Genomic DNA, 18,598 nt, shown 5'->3' on the forward strand with positions numbered 1-18,598 from the left:
GGCCAAGAATACACCCTGGTTTTCGCGGCGGGGCGAACCGAAATGGTGGAATTTAGGGTGGGGCGACTTCCCACTTCGATTCTAAAACACTCTTGGCCTTATCCGGCCGCCGTAAAAGGGGTTGGGCTTGGTGTTCTCCCGCCAATTTAAACTCGTGGGCTGGAACCTGAAGCGATTAGGGGCAGTTGTGGGAGTCGGGAAGAGGGACGATGAGCTTGAGTGTCCCCCTTTAGTTTCTTCTACTGCAGGTGAGGAGGGGGAGTCGCGCTACTGTAGGGAGGTGGGGTGGGTTCAGGTGGAAGTAGCCGCAGTCTTAGCACAGTTCGGGCCGTTTCCTCCTCCAGACGCTGGCGGGAGAGAGATTGGAGTCGGTGTCCAGCTTAGCGTTTACGCGTGGAATCCTAACTGACACTGTTTCGCTTTGCTTAACTCGCTATTCACCCAGCAGCCACAATGCTCTCAAGTCTTAATCAAGTCATGTCACTCGTCTGCTTGGTATCCTCCCCGTTGCACTGAGGTTAAAACTCAGTCTTGAAGTCAAGGGATTCGTTTAGCTCCCGCACGATTCCATTCTTGCTATAGCCCGGCAGGCGCCCCAAGCTCGGTCCCGGTTCTGAGCCTTGGCATTTGCGGTTCCCCCTGAGCTTTGCACGGTTGGCTTCATGCTATTCCGTCTCAGCTCAGATGTCACCTTCCCTTCCCAAACAGGTCCTGCTTACGCCACCCTCCCCCTCCCCCTGAGCACTGTTTTGTTTACTTCAAACCATTTCACGTTGTCATTGTTGGTGCGTTTACTTATTTTTTTCGTAGGGAGGCAGGATGACGGTTAATAGCCGGCGTGGGGTTGAGTTTTCTTGTCTAGCTACTTCATTTACTCGCTTTAGGTAACCTTGGCCGTTTATTTAATGCCCGACTCCCGTTTCTCAGCTGTAACATGGGTTGTTGTGTTGACTAAATGAGTAAACATTCCCAACTATTTTGCATACTGAATATTGATAACTATTTTATTTTTGCTAACTTAAAAAGGCTTAGAAAGGCTCAAAGTGGCTCTGTTTATATTATTGTTTACATTTTTGTTTGTCCTTCCTACAAGAACATACACTTCATAATGACAAAGCCTTCTTTTGTCTTCTCCACAGCTCTATTCCCAGCTCCTAGGAAATAGGTACTCAGTAAACATTTGTTGAATGAGTGAGTGTGACAGCCCAGAGGTTGACAATATTTCTCTGTTTTTACAGATGTTGGACACTAAGACCCATGAAAGTATTCACTCCAACTTACCTCCCTCCTCCTATCAACTCTCACCCAAACACCAGCCACTAAAACTGTTGTCTACTTTGACATGCTTTGTTTCTGTATCCTGGCAACACTCTCAGTAGGAACTCTTTTCCTGGATTCAGAAAGCTCCCGTAATCACCACGGTGTACACCTGAAACTAATATAATGTATGTCAACTATAATTGAAAAATAAACTTAAACTCCTAGGACCTTAAATTACTAGCCCAACTGTTACCTGCTTCTACCAGTAACAATAATAAATTCGCTAACACTTCAAATTGAGTGCTTGCCACGAACTGAGCATTGTTTTGTGAACATCTAAAGCTCATAACGTTTTAGGTCACTACAACTGTATTCCAATTCTATAGATCAGCGAATTGAGGAACAAAGATTAAGTTGCTTGCTCAAGGACAACTGGCTAGTAAATGTGAAAGAGCCCCAAGTCAGAAATCATTCCTTCCCTGTGCCGTACCTCCCATTGATTTTAAAACATATTCTGTTAGCATTTATCAAAACAACTGTAACGACTGGTTATTGTTCCCCACCAGCCTTGAGCCAGGGATTGCTCTTCATCTTAGCATTCTACTCCCATCCAGACCATCCATCAAATGCGTTATAGCAGTCTTTGTTGATGAGATGGTTAAGTGACTTTCCTAAGGTTACGAGTATACTCTTTGGTTCAGTCAGAAACCAAATCCAGTTTGTTTGTTTTTCCTTCCCTTAACATTTTCATTTTGTTGTACAACAATATAGGAAAAATTGATGGATATTTTTTTTAAGTTCATCAGGGACCTTACTATCTATCCTAAGATATCCCAGACAGTCTGACCTCAGAGCTTTTGCTGTTTATTGCTATACTGATTAAAGGTTTATTTCAAATGACAACTTGTTATAATTTCAAGCTGGTATACAAAAATACTAGAAGCTCTAGGATACATTGGTAAGATCAGAATTCTTTGTGTTCCTGAACCAGTATGTTCTTCTCTAGTGATAATCGTAGCTCTAGTTCCATTTATCTTATTGGTCCAAGTGTCTGGTGATTTCAGAAATAATACAAAGGCAGAGAAGTCTTTATTTATTGATGTGTACATTTTGGGTAAAGCCTTTTCATTTCCAAGGAAACCGGATTCTGTGCAACCGTATAATTTAGTCTCTTTAATTTCACATGTTGTCACAGGGAAGTCAGTGATTCCTGACTCAGGAAAACAATCTCAGAAATATGTGGAATGATATTGAACTGCTAACAAATGATGATACAGGAAGTGGATACCTAAGTGTTGGTTCAAGAAAAGAACACGGAACTGCTTTATATCAAGTAGATTTGCTAGCGAAGATCTCCTCCGAAAAGGTAATGATTATGATGCTAACTGTTTTTATTCACAGAATTTTTACTGAATGCTTAGTAAGCCCAGTAGCTACATGGTAAATGTTTTGTGAATGAATATAACACTTTTTCAAGGAATCAAGGTTCAGTCTGAAACACTGGAAATTTTCATCTGAATTCGCCTCATATTATCTTAAAGTTTGTATTTCCAAAACTGAACTTTTCATAGATTGGGAAGGAAGAAATAAAACTGTCTTTGTTTGCATATGTCATGACTGTCCATGTTGAAAATCTGACAGAACTGACAAACTCCTGGAATTAATAAGCAATTATAGCATAGTTGCAGAATACAAGGTTAATAGCAAACATCAACAGCTTTCCTAGGTATGTACCAGCAAAGAACAAGTAGAATTTGAAATTAAAAATATAATCCAAAAGATCTTTGTGACCTTGGATTAGGCAAAGCCATTTTAAATAGGATGTTAAAAGCACAAGTAATGAAAAAAACAGATAAATCGGACTTCATCAAAGTTAAAAACTTGTGTTTCAAAGGCTACAGTCAAGAAAGTGAAAAGACAATTCACAGGATGGGAGAAAACATTGCAGATCCTCGTCTGAAAAGGAACTTGTATCCAGAAAATACAAAGAACTCTTCCAACTCCATAATAAGACAGATAACTCAGTTAAAAAATGGGCCAAAGACCCTAACAGACACTTCACAAAGAAGATACACAGATGGCAAATAAGCATATGGAAAGATGCTCCATGTCATATGTCATCAAGAAAATACAATTTAAAACAACCATGAGATCCCACTGCCCACTTAGAATGGCCAATATCCAGAACACTGACAACACCAAATGCTGGCAAGAATGGAGCAACAGAAACTCTCATTCAATTGCGGTGGGGATGCACCTGGTGCTGCCACTTTGAAAGACAGTTGAGTGTTTTCTTACAAAACTAAACATGCTGTTACTGTACCGTCCAGCAATTGCGCTCCATGGTGTTTACCCAAAGGAGTAGAACCTTATGTCCACACAAAAACCTGCATATAGATGTCTGTAGCAGCTTTATTCATAATTGCCAACACTTGGATGCAACCGGTATGTCCTTGAGCAGGTGAATGGATAAACTGTGGTCCATCCAGTAATGTTAAATATTATTCAATGCTGAAAAGAAATGAGCTATCAAAGCCATGAAAAGACATGGAGCGACCTTAAATGTATATTACCAAGTGAAAGAAACCAATTTGAAAAGGCTACAAACGGCATGATTCCAACTGTGCTGTATGACATTCTGGAAAAGGCAAAACTCTGAAGATGGTAGAAAGATGAGTGGTTGTCAGGGGTTGGGGTTTCGAGGGAGGGATGAATAGGCAGAGCACAGAGGATTTTGAGGGCAGTGTGCTCTGTATGACCATCAGGATGGATGCCTGTCATACATTTGTCCAGACACAGAATGTCCAACACCAAGAGTGAACTATAATGTAAACCATGTCCTTTGGGTGATTATGACGTGTCAGTGTAGGTTCATCAGTTGTAACAAATGTACCACACTGGTTGGAGGTATTAATAGCGGGGGAGACTATGGATGTATGGGAACTTGGGGTATGTGGGAAATCTCTCTGCCTTCCTCAGTTTTGCTGTGCACCTAAAACTACTCTGAAAAAATAAAGTTTTAAAGAGAAGAAAAGAACTGGGGAACAGCAGTTCATTCAGAACAACATGGGTACGTCCCTAGAAGGTATAAGCGCAGTTCCTTTTTTGCAATGTCTTGTGTAACTGTTCACTAATCGAAGAATCAAGTAAAAAGAGTGTAAGAGGCGTCAGAATGTGGTGGTTTTCAAGAATTATACCAGGAGAAGGTGACCATTGAAACAGGCATAAAGCTAATTAATTAGCTTAAATCTAAGCCAGGGAAGAATAAGGATAATTAACATTTATTGAGCATATACTATATGCAAGTCTGTCTTGAATTCTTTAATCTCCATCAACTCAGTGTTGTAGATATTATTATCCCTGTTTTATAGGAGAGTCAGGTGAAACGTGCCCAAGATTACTCAGCTAATGAGTGTCTAAGCATTCTCCCCATTAATTAAGCTGTCCACCTGCTTCAAGATACATGTGGGGAAAGCTCTAATCAACAGAAGCTGAAAACTGAAGACTCATATTTGGCTTGCATAGTGTCTTTTTAAATGTCGATTTAGCTGCCAATATTTAAAAATCACATTTCACATAAAAGATGCAGCTTTTCTTGATAGAGTGGAAGGTATGGCGATGCCAGGGTTGCATTCCATGGGGCTTTAACTTGGCTGATTCTGCTCTCTAGTTTACGATGGGGCATGTGCCCTCCAGTGCACAACAGACCACAGTCCCCCTCCCTGTTTTATCCCAGACATGGAGACTATATCAGTCTTGGTTCATTTATGTTAATACCGCCTGGTTCTTACAGGCATAAGATCTACCCTCAGCAAGCAAAGACTTGGATATGGCAATCCTTCGCCGTTTCCTAGCAATCCTGGACTATTTCTCTACTTTGGTCTCTGCATGGATTCAAGATACACCACACAAAGAAAAACTTGACTAATTAGGTATATGGGCTAAAGGAAAAAGGTCCGTCAAGTTAAGTGTTAAACTTGCGTGCTTAGGACTATGATGAAACTATTGATAAGTATTGGTAAACATGTGTAAAAAATATTTTAATTTAGTCATGCTTTTCCCTCCCACAGACCTCATTAAATCCAAAGATACAAGCGTGCAGCTTAAGTGATGGGTTTATTGTTGTCGCAGACCAATCAGTGATACTGCTTGACAGTATTTGTAGATCGCTTCAGTTGCACCTTATATTTGGTAAGTCGAACATACTGTAAAGCAATAAAATAAATTGAAAGTCAAGTATGTCTTGCTACCAATTTCTGCTGTATTGCCTTTTCTTTACTCCATTATTTCTAAGACTCAAAATTGGGCTAATTTCAAGAAATTAATCTCAAGTGACTTTTTTTGTGCTGAGTACTAGACGCAAAGGATATTGGGATGAGCCCTTCCCTCAATAAGTTTAAGGGGAAACATGTAAAGCAACAATTTACTTTACTTACATGGCTTTTGTATTAGAATATGTAGGAAACAGTTGAGCCCAGTTGTGTTCAAGTACCTGAATCTTGTATGTAATTCAGTATCATCAAAAGATATTTGAATACTTTTTAAACGTATGGCATTATCTTCATTGAGTCAAAGAGCTGTAAGTATATGCAAATATGGGCTTAAGAGTAAATTAAGGGACAAGTCAGTGATTATGCTGGAAAATAGGTGCAAATACTGGGAAAGCTTTTACTGAAATTTTGAGAGAAAGATGGTTGTTGAATTGTTCATGTAAGAACTTAGACAACTGAAAAGGAATCAGAAGGTATGCGTGTGAGAACGCAATCTCAATCACAGTATGGGGCAAGATACTCACATTTTATGGAATCTTAGCATCTCTGCCCTGATCAGTTTCATCAATGAAATAGAGGGCTGTGTTAACATATGGTCCATTTGTATAAAGACATTGCTGCTGAATAGTTTTAGTTCATAAGCCATTTACATGCTACTGCCTTTAGCTCTTACTCTTCCCCTCGCCGCCTCCGTTTCACTCCCTTAGGCCTTCTTGCTGCTGCATGAATAATAACTTCCTAACCTCCTTCGAGTCTTTGTTCATATCTCACCTCATCAAAGAGAGCTGTCCTGAGCATTCTAATTAATCCTGCAGTGTGCAGGGCTCTTCTGAGCTTTGTTTTCCTGCTCTACTTTTTTTGTTTTCCAGAGAATGTATCACCTTCTTGTATGTCATACAGTGTGTTTAGTGTGCTAATTATTTATCATCTGTTATTACCTTAAAATTTAAAAAATCCATGAAGGTGGGACTCATATTCTCAGATATGTGCAAAAGGCCTAGAATAATGCTTAGCACATAAGTGCTCAGTATATATTTATTGACTGATTAAGAGTCATTAGCATTCTTTTTTACTTTAATCACCCCTTTTTTGAAGTATGAATTTGGTGTAAAAGTTATTGCAGTTTTTGCAATTTTTAATTTTTTAAACTGCAATTACTTTTGCACCAACCTAATATTTTAAAGATGCTTGGACACTTGCATTTTAATAAAAATATTTTGTACTGAAAAGAAGCATTTTCGAAGGAAGCTTGTAACTTTGATTTGACATTTTCAGATACTGAAGTGGATGTAGTTGGCCTATGTCAAGAAGGAAAGTTTCTTTTTGTTGGGGAGAGGAGTGGCAACTTACATTTTATTCATGTAACTTCAAAGCAAACGTTGCTCACTACGGTAAGACCCTGTTATGTTTTTCATTTTCATTACCTAAGTTCTAAATTATACCTTGGACAACTAAAACTCAAGCAAACCATGACTTAATTTGTGTTTTAAATAAGAATTAAATTTGCATTAAATTTAAGTCACATCTTAGAAACATAGGAATTAAGTGCAAAATTGTAAAACTAAGCTTTAAAGATATTCTTTCTTAGTACGCTTGTCCAAAATAGTTTTCCATTTTAAAACTAAAATGTTTGGAATGTAGGTAGGATTATTTCTAATGATAACTGATAGCTCTGTGATTTAAAGAATATAATAATCCTTGATTATATTTTTCTGCATTTCATCTTGTCATTTGAAATTGATTTGCAATTAGGCTTTTGTTCAGAAAGCTAATGATGAAAATGAGTGTACTTACCGAACTCTTGTTATTGAGAAAGATGGTTCAAGTGAAGGTACGTAAGTTTTTTAAATTCTTTTATATCTTCTGATTAATAGCCAATCGAAAAATCAGATTTATAGTTAATAAATTATATAAATTCATTATTATGCTACCTACACAGTGTTAAATTTTCTAATGATGCAATTAATTTTATTGTAAGAAACAAGTTTTTATTTTAGCTCTTGTCAGCAGTTTAAATATACTTTTCCTAAATATAATATTCTAAACTCATTTTTACAGTTTTAAGAGTTCTATAGATTACCAAGGAGACATAATAAAATGTATTTTGTGAGTTCCAGCATATTTATAGTTTCATTTCAACAGATGTTAACTGGACCTTAATTTATTTTGATATATCTGAGAGGTTTTTTTCCCTGGCAAGTGAGGTTTGGTTTATAAAAGTTTCAAAGAAGTTAACATTGTTTTTGCAAATAACTTACCAATTCTTTGTAAATAAGCTTTGTCTGTATAATTACTATATTATTTGATGATTAGAATTTAAATGAGCAAATTGACATTTTCAAGCTAGGTCTAAATACTGGCTAAAATTTTGTATTCACGTGCTTTTTAGAGAAAACTGGTTTGATTTTATTTTAATAGGCACCTATTATATGCTGCTTCTTACAAACAATGGATTTTTTTGTATTACCAACCTTCAGCTTGTAAAAATTCAACAAGGTAAGTACTATATTATTTTCTTATTGATTTACGGCAATATTTCTTACTAATTTTCCAGGTAAATTTTTCAATATTCTCTTTAAGAACATTATTTTAGTTTAATTCCATTCTATGATACTGGGTACACTTTTACGTATTTGTAGCATGCTTGTTCTCTACTGTTAGGGCTGCAATATAGCCTTCAAGGAGTTTACTGCTTAGTTGGAGAGATAAGACATTTACTAGCATAGTGGTAAATGCTTCTTGATGGAATGAATGAACCCAGAAACAGAAATGACTGTATAAGTGTTAACAGTGGTGTTAACGTATTAACTTAGTATGTGCTAAGTGAGTGGTGTGGACCATACGTTCCTCTGAGCAGGGAGAGATTGAGCAATTGGTTTGGGGCATGTATTCAACAAATATTTTTAAAAATCTACAGTATGCCAAGAACATGCAAGATCTGGGGGATATGCCAAAATGTAAGATACATAGCTCTCCATAGTTTAATGAGGGAGCTAGACAAGTGAAATAGCTCTTCCAAAATGAGTGTGAAGTGATGACTTTCCAGGTAGGACTTCAGAGCTTGTTTAGGAAAGTTGGAACCTATTTTAATAGGAGACCCTCTTAGGAGGAGGAAACGTGGTAAGGGAAGATATGTAGGGACTTAAGGCAGCCTGGCAGGTGCCCTGAGAATGACACGTCACAGTTTATATTATTGGTCAAGGGCAAAACTGGAAAGTTACCACTGCTGTATTAATTTCTGACCAGTGTTCTTATATACAATCACTAGATCGTATATAATTTCACCTTGACACAAAAGGGGCAACTTGTATGTGTTTTATAGGTTAGTACTATAAATTTAGCCTTCTTTCTCTTTTTCATGCAGCAATTGAAATTGCAGACTTTAATAAAGCAAAAAAGGTAAGAAGACAACACCAACCACATTTTCTTCTTGAAACTTAGATTTAATGGGTAAGTTTAGGAGAGTGTTTCTGGATATAATTGTCTACTGGTTGACCTTTTGGGAATTAGCGTTATATAACATTTTAATAACATTTTCATTTAAAAATACATCTATACCTGATTGATTTAAACTGATTTTTATCAATCTTTCCAAGGAATTTGGACTGTGGAGCATATATATAACATTTTTTCTTTTTTGATTTTGCAGTTACAAGGACAAATCAAGTCCACTTTTATTTCTACTGAAAATTATCATACTCTTGGTTGTCTCAATCTTGTGGCTGGAGATTTAGCAAGCAAAGTCCCTATGATAATTGGGGTAATAATTCTTTTCATAAAACTTGATTTTGTTATTTCTGAAATGTTTCTTCATTAAAACTATAGTCTTGGTTAAATTATAAATTAATTTATAATGTGTAGCAGAAATGAGAATTATAAAATTCAAGTTCATAAAATTAACTCAATAAGTAAACCTGTTTCTATGTTGAAAAATATTGCATCTTTATTTTCACTAATCTCTACCTGAAATTTAGCATTTCTTTCAATTATGAGTTAGACAAACATACAACATAACACATCTAATATATTCGAGTAGGCAAAAATTCAATAGAGTTATAGCATTTGCAGCATTTTTACTTGCCAAATTTATATTATATGTTAAGTTAAAGTTTATCCCGTCTTTAGAGTTGAGTCGCCTGAATATGCCTACTCTTTGTGAAATATTCATGTTATAACAATGAATAGCAACAGTTCACTGTTTTTTCCATTCTGTTCTGTTGAAAACAAGCGAAGAGAGGAACTGGAAGATGAAAGCTTGAATATATAAATATGTTTTGTTTTGTTTTAAGAAGGGCGCAGCTCACAGTGGCCAATGCAGGGATCAAACCGACAACCTTGGTGTTATTAGCACCACGCTCTAACCAACTGAGCTAACAGGCCACCCCTTATAAATATGTATTTTGATATTAGTAATGTGTACAACTTAGGTGTTTCTACTTTGTGGAAAATTCAGATCTAAGAACCAAATTTGCAATTGATGTACTGTTTTCACTTCTATAGGGAACTGGTAATTGTGCATTCTCAAAATGGGAACCAGATCCTTTCAAGAAAGAAATGACAGTTAAGAATGTGATTGATGCAGAGATTATTAAAGGTAAAATAAGTTAATGAAACTACTTTTGGTGATTATTAGTGAGTTCTAATTGTCATGTCAACGTACCAAGTCTGGTGTATGGGCCATTTCACCATACCACTTTTTGAAGCAGGCCAGATTAGTTTGATTATTTTCCACATACATGACTGGTTTTGACATGTTGTAGTTGTTATTCTTCATTTTGGGACGTTTTACATTTTAGTGGTCATCTGAAAACTAGAAACGAATAAACAAGAATGGGAACTTTTTGTTTAAATGTAGCTCTGCCTTAAAAAAAAAATGTAGCTCTGCCTTTCCATAAATGTGAATTTACTATTTAAATATGGCTATATGTGCCAGAAATATAATCCTTATACATCTTGCTTTCTCTCTTGTAGGAGCACAGAAGTTCCAGCTGATAGACAACCTACTTTTTGTTCTTGACACTGATGTATGTTTTTGACATTTCTCCTTTCACTGGTATTATGTTTATCAACAAAAATGTTGCCAAACTTACAAAGACATGCACTGTTAGCCAGGGTGGATGAATTACCATCTTGTGTACTGTGATTTCAGTGTACACATCAAAAGATAGATTCTGAAATGTAAATTTGTAGTCATTAAGAAGATGTATCAATAAAATGTCTCTTTTGCAGAATGTGCTGAGCTTATGGGATATTTACACTCTGACTCCCATATGGAACTGGCCCTCTCTTCACGTGGAAGAATTTCTTCTTACCACAGAAGCAGATTCGCCTTCTTCAGTCACGTGGTACGCTAATAGTGATCTCCCTTCTGTTAGAACCAGGTTCTTGCCTGGTTCTGTTCTGATCATTCATTATATATTGCGTTCTAAATAAGACTGTGAACAGACTGACAGAGTAAAGACCATTTCATTGTTGGCCATGTTTATTGAGAACAAATAGGCAATACGAACCTCTAAGTGATTGTGTTAAAAAGAGTGCCAGTCTAAAACAAATAAGCAAAGGTCATGTCTTGCTTGATTTATGCATCCATAATAAAAATCTTCCCCCCCATCCCAATAAAAAGAAAAGAGTGTCAGTCTGGACCATAATTGTGCAGAAATCAAGTTCAATGTCGTCTGTGTGTATCAATTTTAACTTTTATACAAGAATATCACTTTGACTTAGCTTATATCTAGCAATTGGCAAAGCTTATTTGATTCACTTAAACCTTTTTTTCTCTTTTAGGCAAGGGATTACAAATCTCAAATTAGTAGCTCTGACAACTACTACTAATAAGAAGGTATTGGAAAATTTGTTTCACGTTTGTCCATGTTATATGTTAGAAATAACATAAATACAAAAATAGTTGTTAAGTAATGCTCACAACATATTATTTCTTAGTTCACAAGACACTTGACAGATCAGAAATAACTCAGCAGAGGTTTATTTTTTTTCCACATTTGAAAAATAAGGATATAAATCTTGGTGCTACATTTTAATCAGAGCATTTCAGGAGTAAAAATATCCACAAGAAAGTGTTTATTAATATGATTCTTAATGTAGTTCTGACACTGGGGAATTACATTCACCTTAAATACAAATTGTAGAATGGACTTCAAATCTGTGGATTTTCATTCAACAGATTTTGAACGTGAGAGAACATAATTTTATGTGTAACATTTAAGTAATACATTAACAGATTTATGAAATTATTTTTGGAGATAGCTTTGTACCAAGGGTTTTAATCTATGCCCTTGATTGTGAAGTATTGACTTGTGCTCAGAGGTTTATATTTACCTAAATTAATTGCTCTACTATTTTTTTTTTTCCCAGATGAAAAGCCTCGTGGTCTATTCATTACCTATGATGGAAATACTATATTCTTTGGAAGTATCTAGTGTTTCTTCGCTGGTCCAAACAGGAATTAGCACAGTAAGTTCATATATATTTTGAACTACTTTATAATAAATAAATTAAGAATAACTAAGCTAAGTATCAGTGGAACTTAGAATACTTGGGTAGATCACAAGACTTATAACTATATTATTGTTATCAAAAGTCCTCAAATACACTTGCCCAAGATCGGTCTTCATTTTAAAAAGAGAAAAGAAAATTAATTAAATAAAACATCAGTCAACTGGATATTCAATTTTCTTATGTCTCTGTAGGAAATATAGATGATAATTAATTGGGGGGATATTGCTTTTATTTATTTACTTTTTAACTGATCTTTAAAAAAAATTTTTTTTACTACTTTTGTTTCATCTCATTTTACATACTATATTTTTCCAAACCATTTGGAAATTACTTGCCAACATCATGACCTGTACCCCTAAATACTTCGGCAGGTGTCTCCTAAAACTAGGGGCGTTACTCCATAACACAGGTATCACGCTCACAAAATTTAACATTAATACAATGCTATTATGAAAAATACCATCCAAATTCACATTTTACCAATTGTGCCAATTACTTTAAAGCTTTTTTTTACTTTTGACCCAAGATCCAATCCAGCATCATGTATTGAGTTTCATTGTCCTGGTCACGTGATAGTCTTACTTATACCTAGAACAGTTCCCTAATCTTTTTGGTCTTCTAAGACATTGACATTTTTTGGGTCCTAATCTGTTGTGTTATAGAGTGTCTCTCTATCTGGATTTGTTTGTTCCATCATGATTAGGTTTATGCTAAGCTCTTCTGGCAAGGGTACCAGCGTACATAATACTGTGTCCTAATTGCATCATGTGAAGGGACTCATATCTGTTTGCCCTATTGTGGGTGATGTTACATTTGATGACGTGGTTAAGGCAGCTCCACCAGATTTCTCCATTGTAAAGGTACATTTTCCCTTTTGTAGTTAGTAAGTCATTTCTGTGGTGTTATTTTGAGACTGGGAATAGCCTTTTCCCCAACACCTTTTCCCAATGATTTAGAATTCCATTGATAGATAATTTCTGCCTAAACCAGTTGTTATTTTAAAAGGAAGTAATTCTATTTCAATTTAAAACATGTTTTTATTATTGTTATAGGATACCATATACCTTCTGGAGGGAATTTGCAAAAATGATCCAAAGTAGGTCATGTTCTGTTTTATCAGATAGGTTGTTAAATAAAAGCTGAGTTAAAATTTCCTATTAATATTAAATGACAAACGAACTTAGAGTGAAAACATTTTTTTCAGACTATCTGAAGACTCAGTCTCTGTTTTAGTACTCAGGTGTCTTACAGAAGCTTTGCCAGAAAATAGGTAACTTCTCATTTTCTTTTAAGCCTCATTCCTTACTGCAAAGCTTAAATTTCCTGATTCATAAAAATCTTACCGAAATTTCCACTTAACAGATTGAGTCGGTTACTTCACAAACACAGATTTGCTGAAGCTGAGAGCTTTGCTATTCAGTTTGGACTAGATGTTGAGGTAATCATTCCAATTTATTTGTTTATTGAACAAGCATTTCTTTGTGCACAAGATGTTGGGGAGACAGTATTTTTGCTTCAAGTTGCTTGATGTGGTGTGTTCATATTCCAGCTTGTCTACAAGGTAAAATCAAACGATATATTGGAGAAACTAGCTTTGAGTTCTGTGGACACCAGTGAGCAGACCAAATGGCAAAAACTTGTAGACGAAGCTAAGGAAAATCTACATAAAATCCAGGTGTGTTTTCGCTGCCATGTGCTAGAGTGTTTGGACTGATGGGTTGGTTGGTCAACATTAGGTCGCCTTACTATTGTCTGGCATTTGTGAAACAGGATGATGAATTTGTGGTGAATTACTGCTTGGAGGCTCAGTGGATAACTTATGAAACAACCCAGGAAATGCTAAATTATGCCAAAACCAGGGTAAGTTTTTATAACATTTGTACATGTTAGTTTGTCTTATGCAAAACAAATCATTTCAAAAAAATGAATTCTTTTCCCATCATAGGCCTTTTGAAAAGGGCATTTTTGCTGTAGGTTGTTCCCCTCAGTGGCCTTTGAATACCTTTGCTAGTTATAGTCCTTAAAATTAAGGTATAACAGATGGGCAAAGTATTGTGAGCTTTTTTTCATAAAATTCATTATTTTTTAAGATATGTCATTTCTTCATTGTTCACTATTTATCTCAGAGTTCAATTCAATTTCAGTTTTAAAGATAATTTTTTTCTTTAATTCACCAAAGATCCATCCTTCATGAAAAACCTAACATAGCAGATATTTTTATTGTTTTTCATAGCTTTTGAAGAAAGGAGATAAAATTGTTCCTGTCTATTCCTATGGCTTAAAAGAGGTAATTACATTAGATTTATTGGTTAATTTGGGGGTGAATGTACCTTTACAGTACAGTCAGGCACCACTTAATGATGGATCTGTTCTGAGAAATGTGTCGTGAGGTGATTTCATCATTGTGGGAACGTCGTAGAGCGCACGTACGTAAACTTGGGTGATCTAGCCCACTACACACCTAGGCTATATGACATAGCCTATAGCTCCTAGGCCACAAACCTGTACAGCATGTTACTGAACTGAATACTGCAGGCAACTGGAACACAGTGATAAGTCTGTGTATCTAAACATAGAAAAGTTACCGTAAAATACTGTATAAAAGAAAAAATGGTCCACCTGTATGGGCACTTACCATGAATGGAGCTTGCAGGACTGGAAATTGCTCTGAGTAGACTTTGTAAACACTGTACACGTAGGCTACACTAAATTTAGAAAACGACACAAGATTAAATCAAGCTCAAGAGAAAAATGATGCAATCAAATGATGCCATAAACACGAGATGGGTGAGGCTGCTGCTGGCGTAGCGTGGCATCACACTGTTTCCCAGTAGATTTTATAAGTAGAAAAAGAACACTCTAAAATAACAATAAATAGTATAGTAACTACATACACTGGTAACATAGTCATTTATTATTATTACCAAGTATTATGTACTGTACCCAACTGTATGTGCTGTGTTTCTATATGACTGGCAGTACAGAATATTCCTTTTCAGCATCACCACAACCACATGAGTAATGCATTGTGTTATGAAGTTATAACAGCTACGGTGTCACTAGGCTATAGTCAGCTCCACTATAATTTTTTTTTTTTTTAATTTTAATAATATATTTCATTTAGCATGATATAGCTAGATGATACAGTTTCAATATGTAATCAATATATACATTATTAATGAAATATTTCATTTAAAATTTATTGAGGTGACAATAGTTAGTAAAATTACATAGGTTTCAAGTGTACAATTCTGTAGTATATCATCTATGTATCACATTGTGTGTTCAGCACCCAGAGTCAGTTCTCCTTCCATCACAATATATTTGACCTGGTTTACCCTCATCTACTACCCTCCTTCCATTATAATCTTATGGGACCACCAACATGTATGTGATCTGTCACTGACTGAGACAGGGTTATGTGGTGCATTCTGTACTTTTCAATTAAAGATAGGCCGGTAGTTTTTTTCAAGAACAAGTTATTTCCTTATCTGCAAAATGGGAATAAAAATACTTACTGGGTTATTTTGAGGTCAAATGAAATAATTTAGATAAACCATTTGCCTAGTGCCTGGTACCTGCTAAGCATGCAAATAAATGTAAACTGTGATGATGATTATGATGGTACCAGAAATGCATGTTTGTGTGTGTGTGTGTGTACACATGCATATATATTTTTTAACTCTCAGTAAATTTTTGGTATAATCTAGCTAGGTTTTACCATAAGGGCACGTATGAATCAGTGGGAAAACTAATTGATTTTGAAGGGCACCCACAATTAATATGCAATGGCTTCCTCTCTTTTGCAGTTTTATTGCATTGATTGTGACTGGAAATGTTGACCATTATCCCACGATTTTTTGTTTAGTGTTAAATAAGGGCAGTCATATTTATGGGAATTGACCTATAATATGGAATAAAATGAGAACATGTACAAGACTTCTTAAGTAGAATGCTTAATTTTTGGTGTTTTTAATTTTAATGTTATTGCACACAATATTCAGATTGTCAAGTTATTTCTGTTTAGGTACTAAGGGCACATGCCAAGTTGACTACTTTTTATGGAGCATTTGGACCAGAAAAATTCAGGTGTGTATATTGTTCATTTTTAATTTTCAGATTGTGAATTAGACTTAAGTTTGGAATGTCATAAAAGATACAGTATTGCTTTGGATTAATTTGTGTCTCTGAGGGTTTGAATGATGGTAAATGTTATCTTTTCTGCTAAGCTTTAGGCACTTCATACACCATTAATGGGAACTGAGACATTTGAAAGGCAAATTTAAATGCGTATACCTTTTGCCGTAGCAATTTCACTTCTGGAAATTGATTTTATTAGCGATACTAATATGTGCGCCAAGAATATCATTGTTTACAAATATGAGATATAATTACCTTAAAGATAAGACAAGTGTACTTATGAAGAGAAATTAGCAATGAAGGGAAGCTTTATTTTTTTCCTTGTCGCTAATCATTCCAATACTGTCATTATATGATCCACATTTTTCACTGCCGATTGAAATGTTACCTAATTATATGCCAAAAATTTCAGGTGTATTTAAGTCTCCCTTTGGACTTTAATTGTATACAGTTGATCTCATCTCCCTGTTCATTCACCAGTATCAAATAGTTTTAACTAATGCAGTGTTAAAAATGTTTTATTATTTGGTAGACTAGTCCTACAATATATACTTCTCTTATTTTTCAGAACTTGGGGAGCTATTGTCTGATGTTTGTTTTTGCTGTATGGTATTTGGAATCAGAATCAGCTAATCCAATTTAAACCTTATTCTTACTGGGATTTTTTTTTTTAATTGGCAATGTGTTGAACCTAAGATCAATTTGGGGAGAACCAGCATCTTTACAATGTTGAATCTTCCTATTTTAGGACAGTATGTGTCTTCCTGCTCATTCTATCCTGTTTTTTAGGTTTGTGAGTGGTATCTATTCAGTTGTCTTTATATAGATTTTGTGCATTTAAAATAATTTTTTTATCTTATTTGATCTTTTTCCCCTACTATTATAAATGGGATTTTTCTCCCTCATATTTTCAAAAGGATATACAGGGGTATTTTTTTTAATTACTTTTAAGCCAGCTACCTTATTGAATTCCTTCATTATTCATAATAATATTTCAGTTGATCTTATTTTTCCAAGTATATAATTACATATTTGAAGAATGATAATTTTGCCTCATTGTTTTTTCCTTGCCTAGTTTCACTAATACTTGTAGAACGTTAAGTAATGGTGGGAATAGGCATCCTTTTCTTGTTTTTGACATTTATGGAAATGCTTATTTTGCTTTATCATTTAAGCATGACATGGGCTTTTACTGTTTTTGTTTGTCTTTTTATCATTTTAAAGAAGTCGTCATCATCTATTTCTGAGCTTTAATCAGGGCCTAGTAGTCATTGCAGCATTGTTGGTTATAGCAAAAAAATGGGAAATAACCTAAATGTTCAACTATAGGGGACTAGTTAAATATATTATAGTAAACCCATAGAATAATATGTAGTCCTCAAAAAGAATAACATTTATATGTGCTGATTTGGTACAAGCACCAAGATAAGACAAAATGATTTTTTTTAAGTACCGATAGTATATATAGAAAACTCTCATTCATTTAAAAATTTAAAAATCTTGCTTATACATGTAGTGATTATCTCAGGAAAGACCTACAAGAAGAGACATGACTTCCAGGTAAGACACAAGAACTCTATAGGTCTGGGATAAGAAGGAAACTTACTTTTCACTGAGTAATCTCTGGAACTTTTTTATTTAACTTTTTGAGAAGAAAAAAAAAAGCTAGCTAAAATGCATAATGACGTCCACTTGTAATGAATGACCTTAGTATATTTTTTTAAACTACTGACTTTTTTCCTCTCTGACTTTGCAGTGGTAGTTCTTGGATTGAATTTCTGAATAACGAAGATGACCTTAAGGATATTTTTTTGCAGCTAAGAGAAGGAAATCTTGTTTGTGCGCAATACCTTTGGCTGAGACATCGGGTAATACGTTCTGCGCGTGTTTCTTAATGGCTTCAAAGCTCCTGAGATAGGTGCATGAATCAGTGTTGGAAACTAACGAGGGCAAGTGTGACTGGGTAATGGGATGTTTTCACATTGTTTGATAAAATATTACCTGTCCCAGAGAAAACTGCCCTCTGATGATATTAACTCAGATGAAATACTATAAAGATACAATGGGAACTTTATCATCATTCAGAGTCTAGTTAGCTGCTAAACTGAGCTCAAAGGCAACATTTTATTAAGTGATTTATTGATGGGCTTTTTATGTAGTATTGGTGGAGAAGGTATTCCTATTGCAGCTCAGACTGTGGCAAAGGAAAAATTGCTACTCTGAACCCCCTTAATGTTGGCGTATAATGTTTAGTCCAAAAAAATAGTTATCTTAATGTGATGTCTTTAACGTTCACATTCCAGTTAAGTTTTCCTTGATGGCCATCTTTGCCTGTTTCTCTGCCACCTAATTGGTTATTTGAAACGTGTTGTCGTGAGATGCATGGAACCTGTGACTCCCCGCTGAAATTA

General features: G+C 35.2%; 1 protein-coding gene across 3 annotated transcripts in view; it reads left to right on the plus strand.

The window, feature by feature from the left end:
• KNTC1 (kinetochore associated 1) overlaps positions 1-18,598 on the plus strand; it is a 56,097-nt gene that overhangs the window by 203 nt on the left and 37,296 nt on the right. For 2 of the 3 annotated variants that reach the window (XM_074321598.1, XM_074321597.1), the window contains exons 2-21: positions 2,456-2,626; positions 5,331-5,451; positions 6,807-6,922; positions 7,284-7,362; positions 7,950-8,027; positions 8,896-8,930; positions 9,181-9,291; positions 10,032-10,125; positions 10,503-10,555; positions 10,761-10,876; positions 11,316-11,370; positions 11,904-12,002; positions 13,100-13,143; positions 13,252-13,317; positions 13,410-13,485; positions 13,597-13,722; positions 13,818-13,907; positions 14,281-14,334; positions 16,075-16,136; positions 17,944-18,055. In XM_074321598.1, coding sequence (XP_074177699.1) covers positions 2,498-2,626; positions 5,331-5,451; positions 6,807-6,922; positions 7,284-7,362; positions 7,950-8,027; positions 8,896-8,930; positions 9,181-9,291; positions 10,032-10,125; positions 10,503-10,555; positions 10,761-10,876; positions 11,316-11,370; positions 11,904-12,002; positions 13,100-13,143; positions 13,252-13,317; positions 13,410-13,485; positions 13,597-13,722; positions 13,818-13,907; positions 14,281-14,334; positions 16,075-16,136; positions 17,944-18,055 — 1,716 coding nt within the window. In that variant the 5' untranslated portion in view covers positions 2,456-2,497. Of the gene's footprint in view, positions 1-117; positions 249-2,455; positions 2,627-5,330; positions 5,452-6,806; positions 6,923-7,283; positions 7,363-7,949; positions 8,028-8,895; positions 8,931-9,180; positions 9,292-10,031; positions 10,126-10,502; positions 10,556-10,760; positions 10,877-11,315; positions 11,371-11,903; positions 12,003-13,099; positions 13,144-13,251; positions 13,318-13,409; positions 13,486-13,596; positions 13,723-13,817; positions 13,908-14,280; positions 14,335-16,074; positions 16,137-17,943; positions 18,056-18,598 lie in introns of those variants that run through there. The other variant, XM_019734072.2, reaches the window with a different exon arrangement.

The sequence above is a fragment of the Rhinolophus sinicus genome, linkage group LG16, assembly GCF_036562045.2.
Source record: "Rhinolophus sinicus isolate RSC01 linkage group LG16, ASM3656204v1, whole genome shotgun sequence".
Lineage (NCBI taxonomy): Eukaryota > Metazoa > Chordata > Mammalia > Chiroptera > Rhinolophidae > Rhinolophus > Rhinolophus sinicus.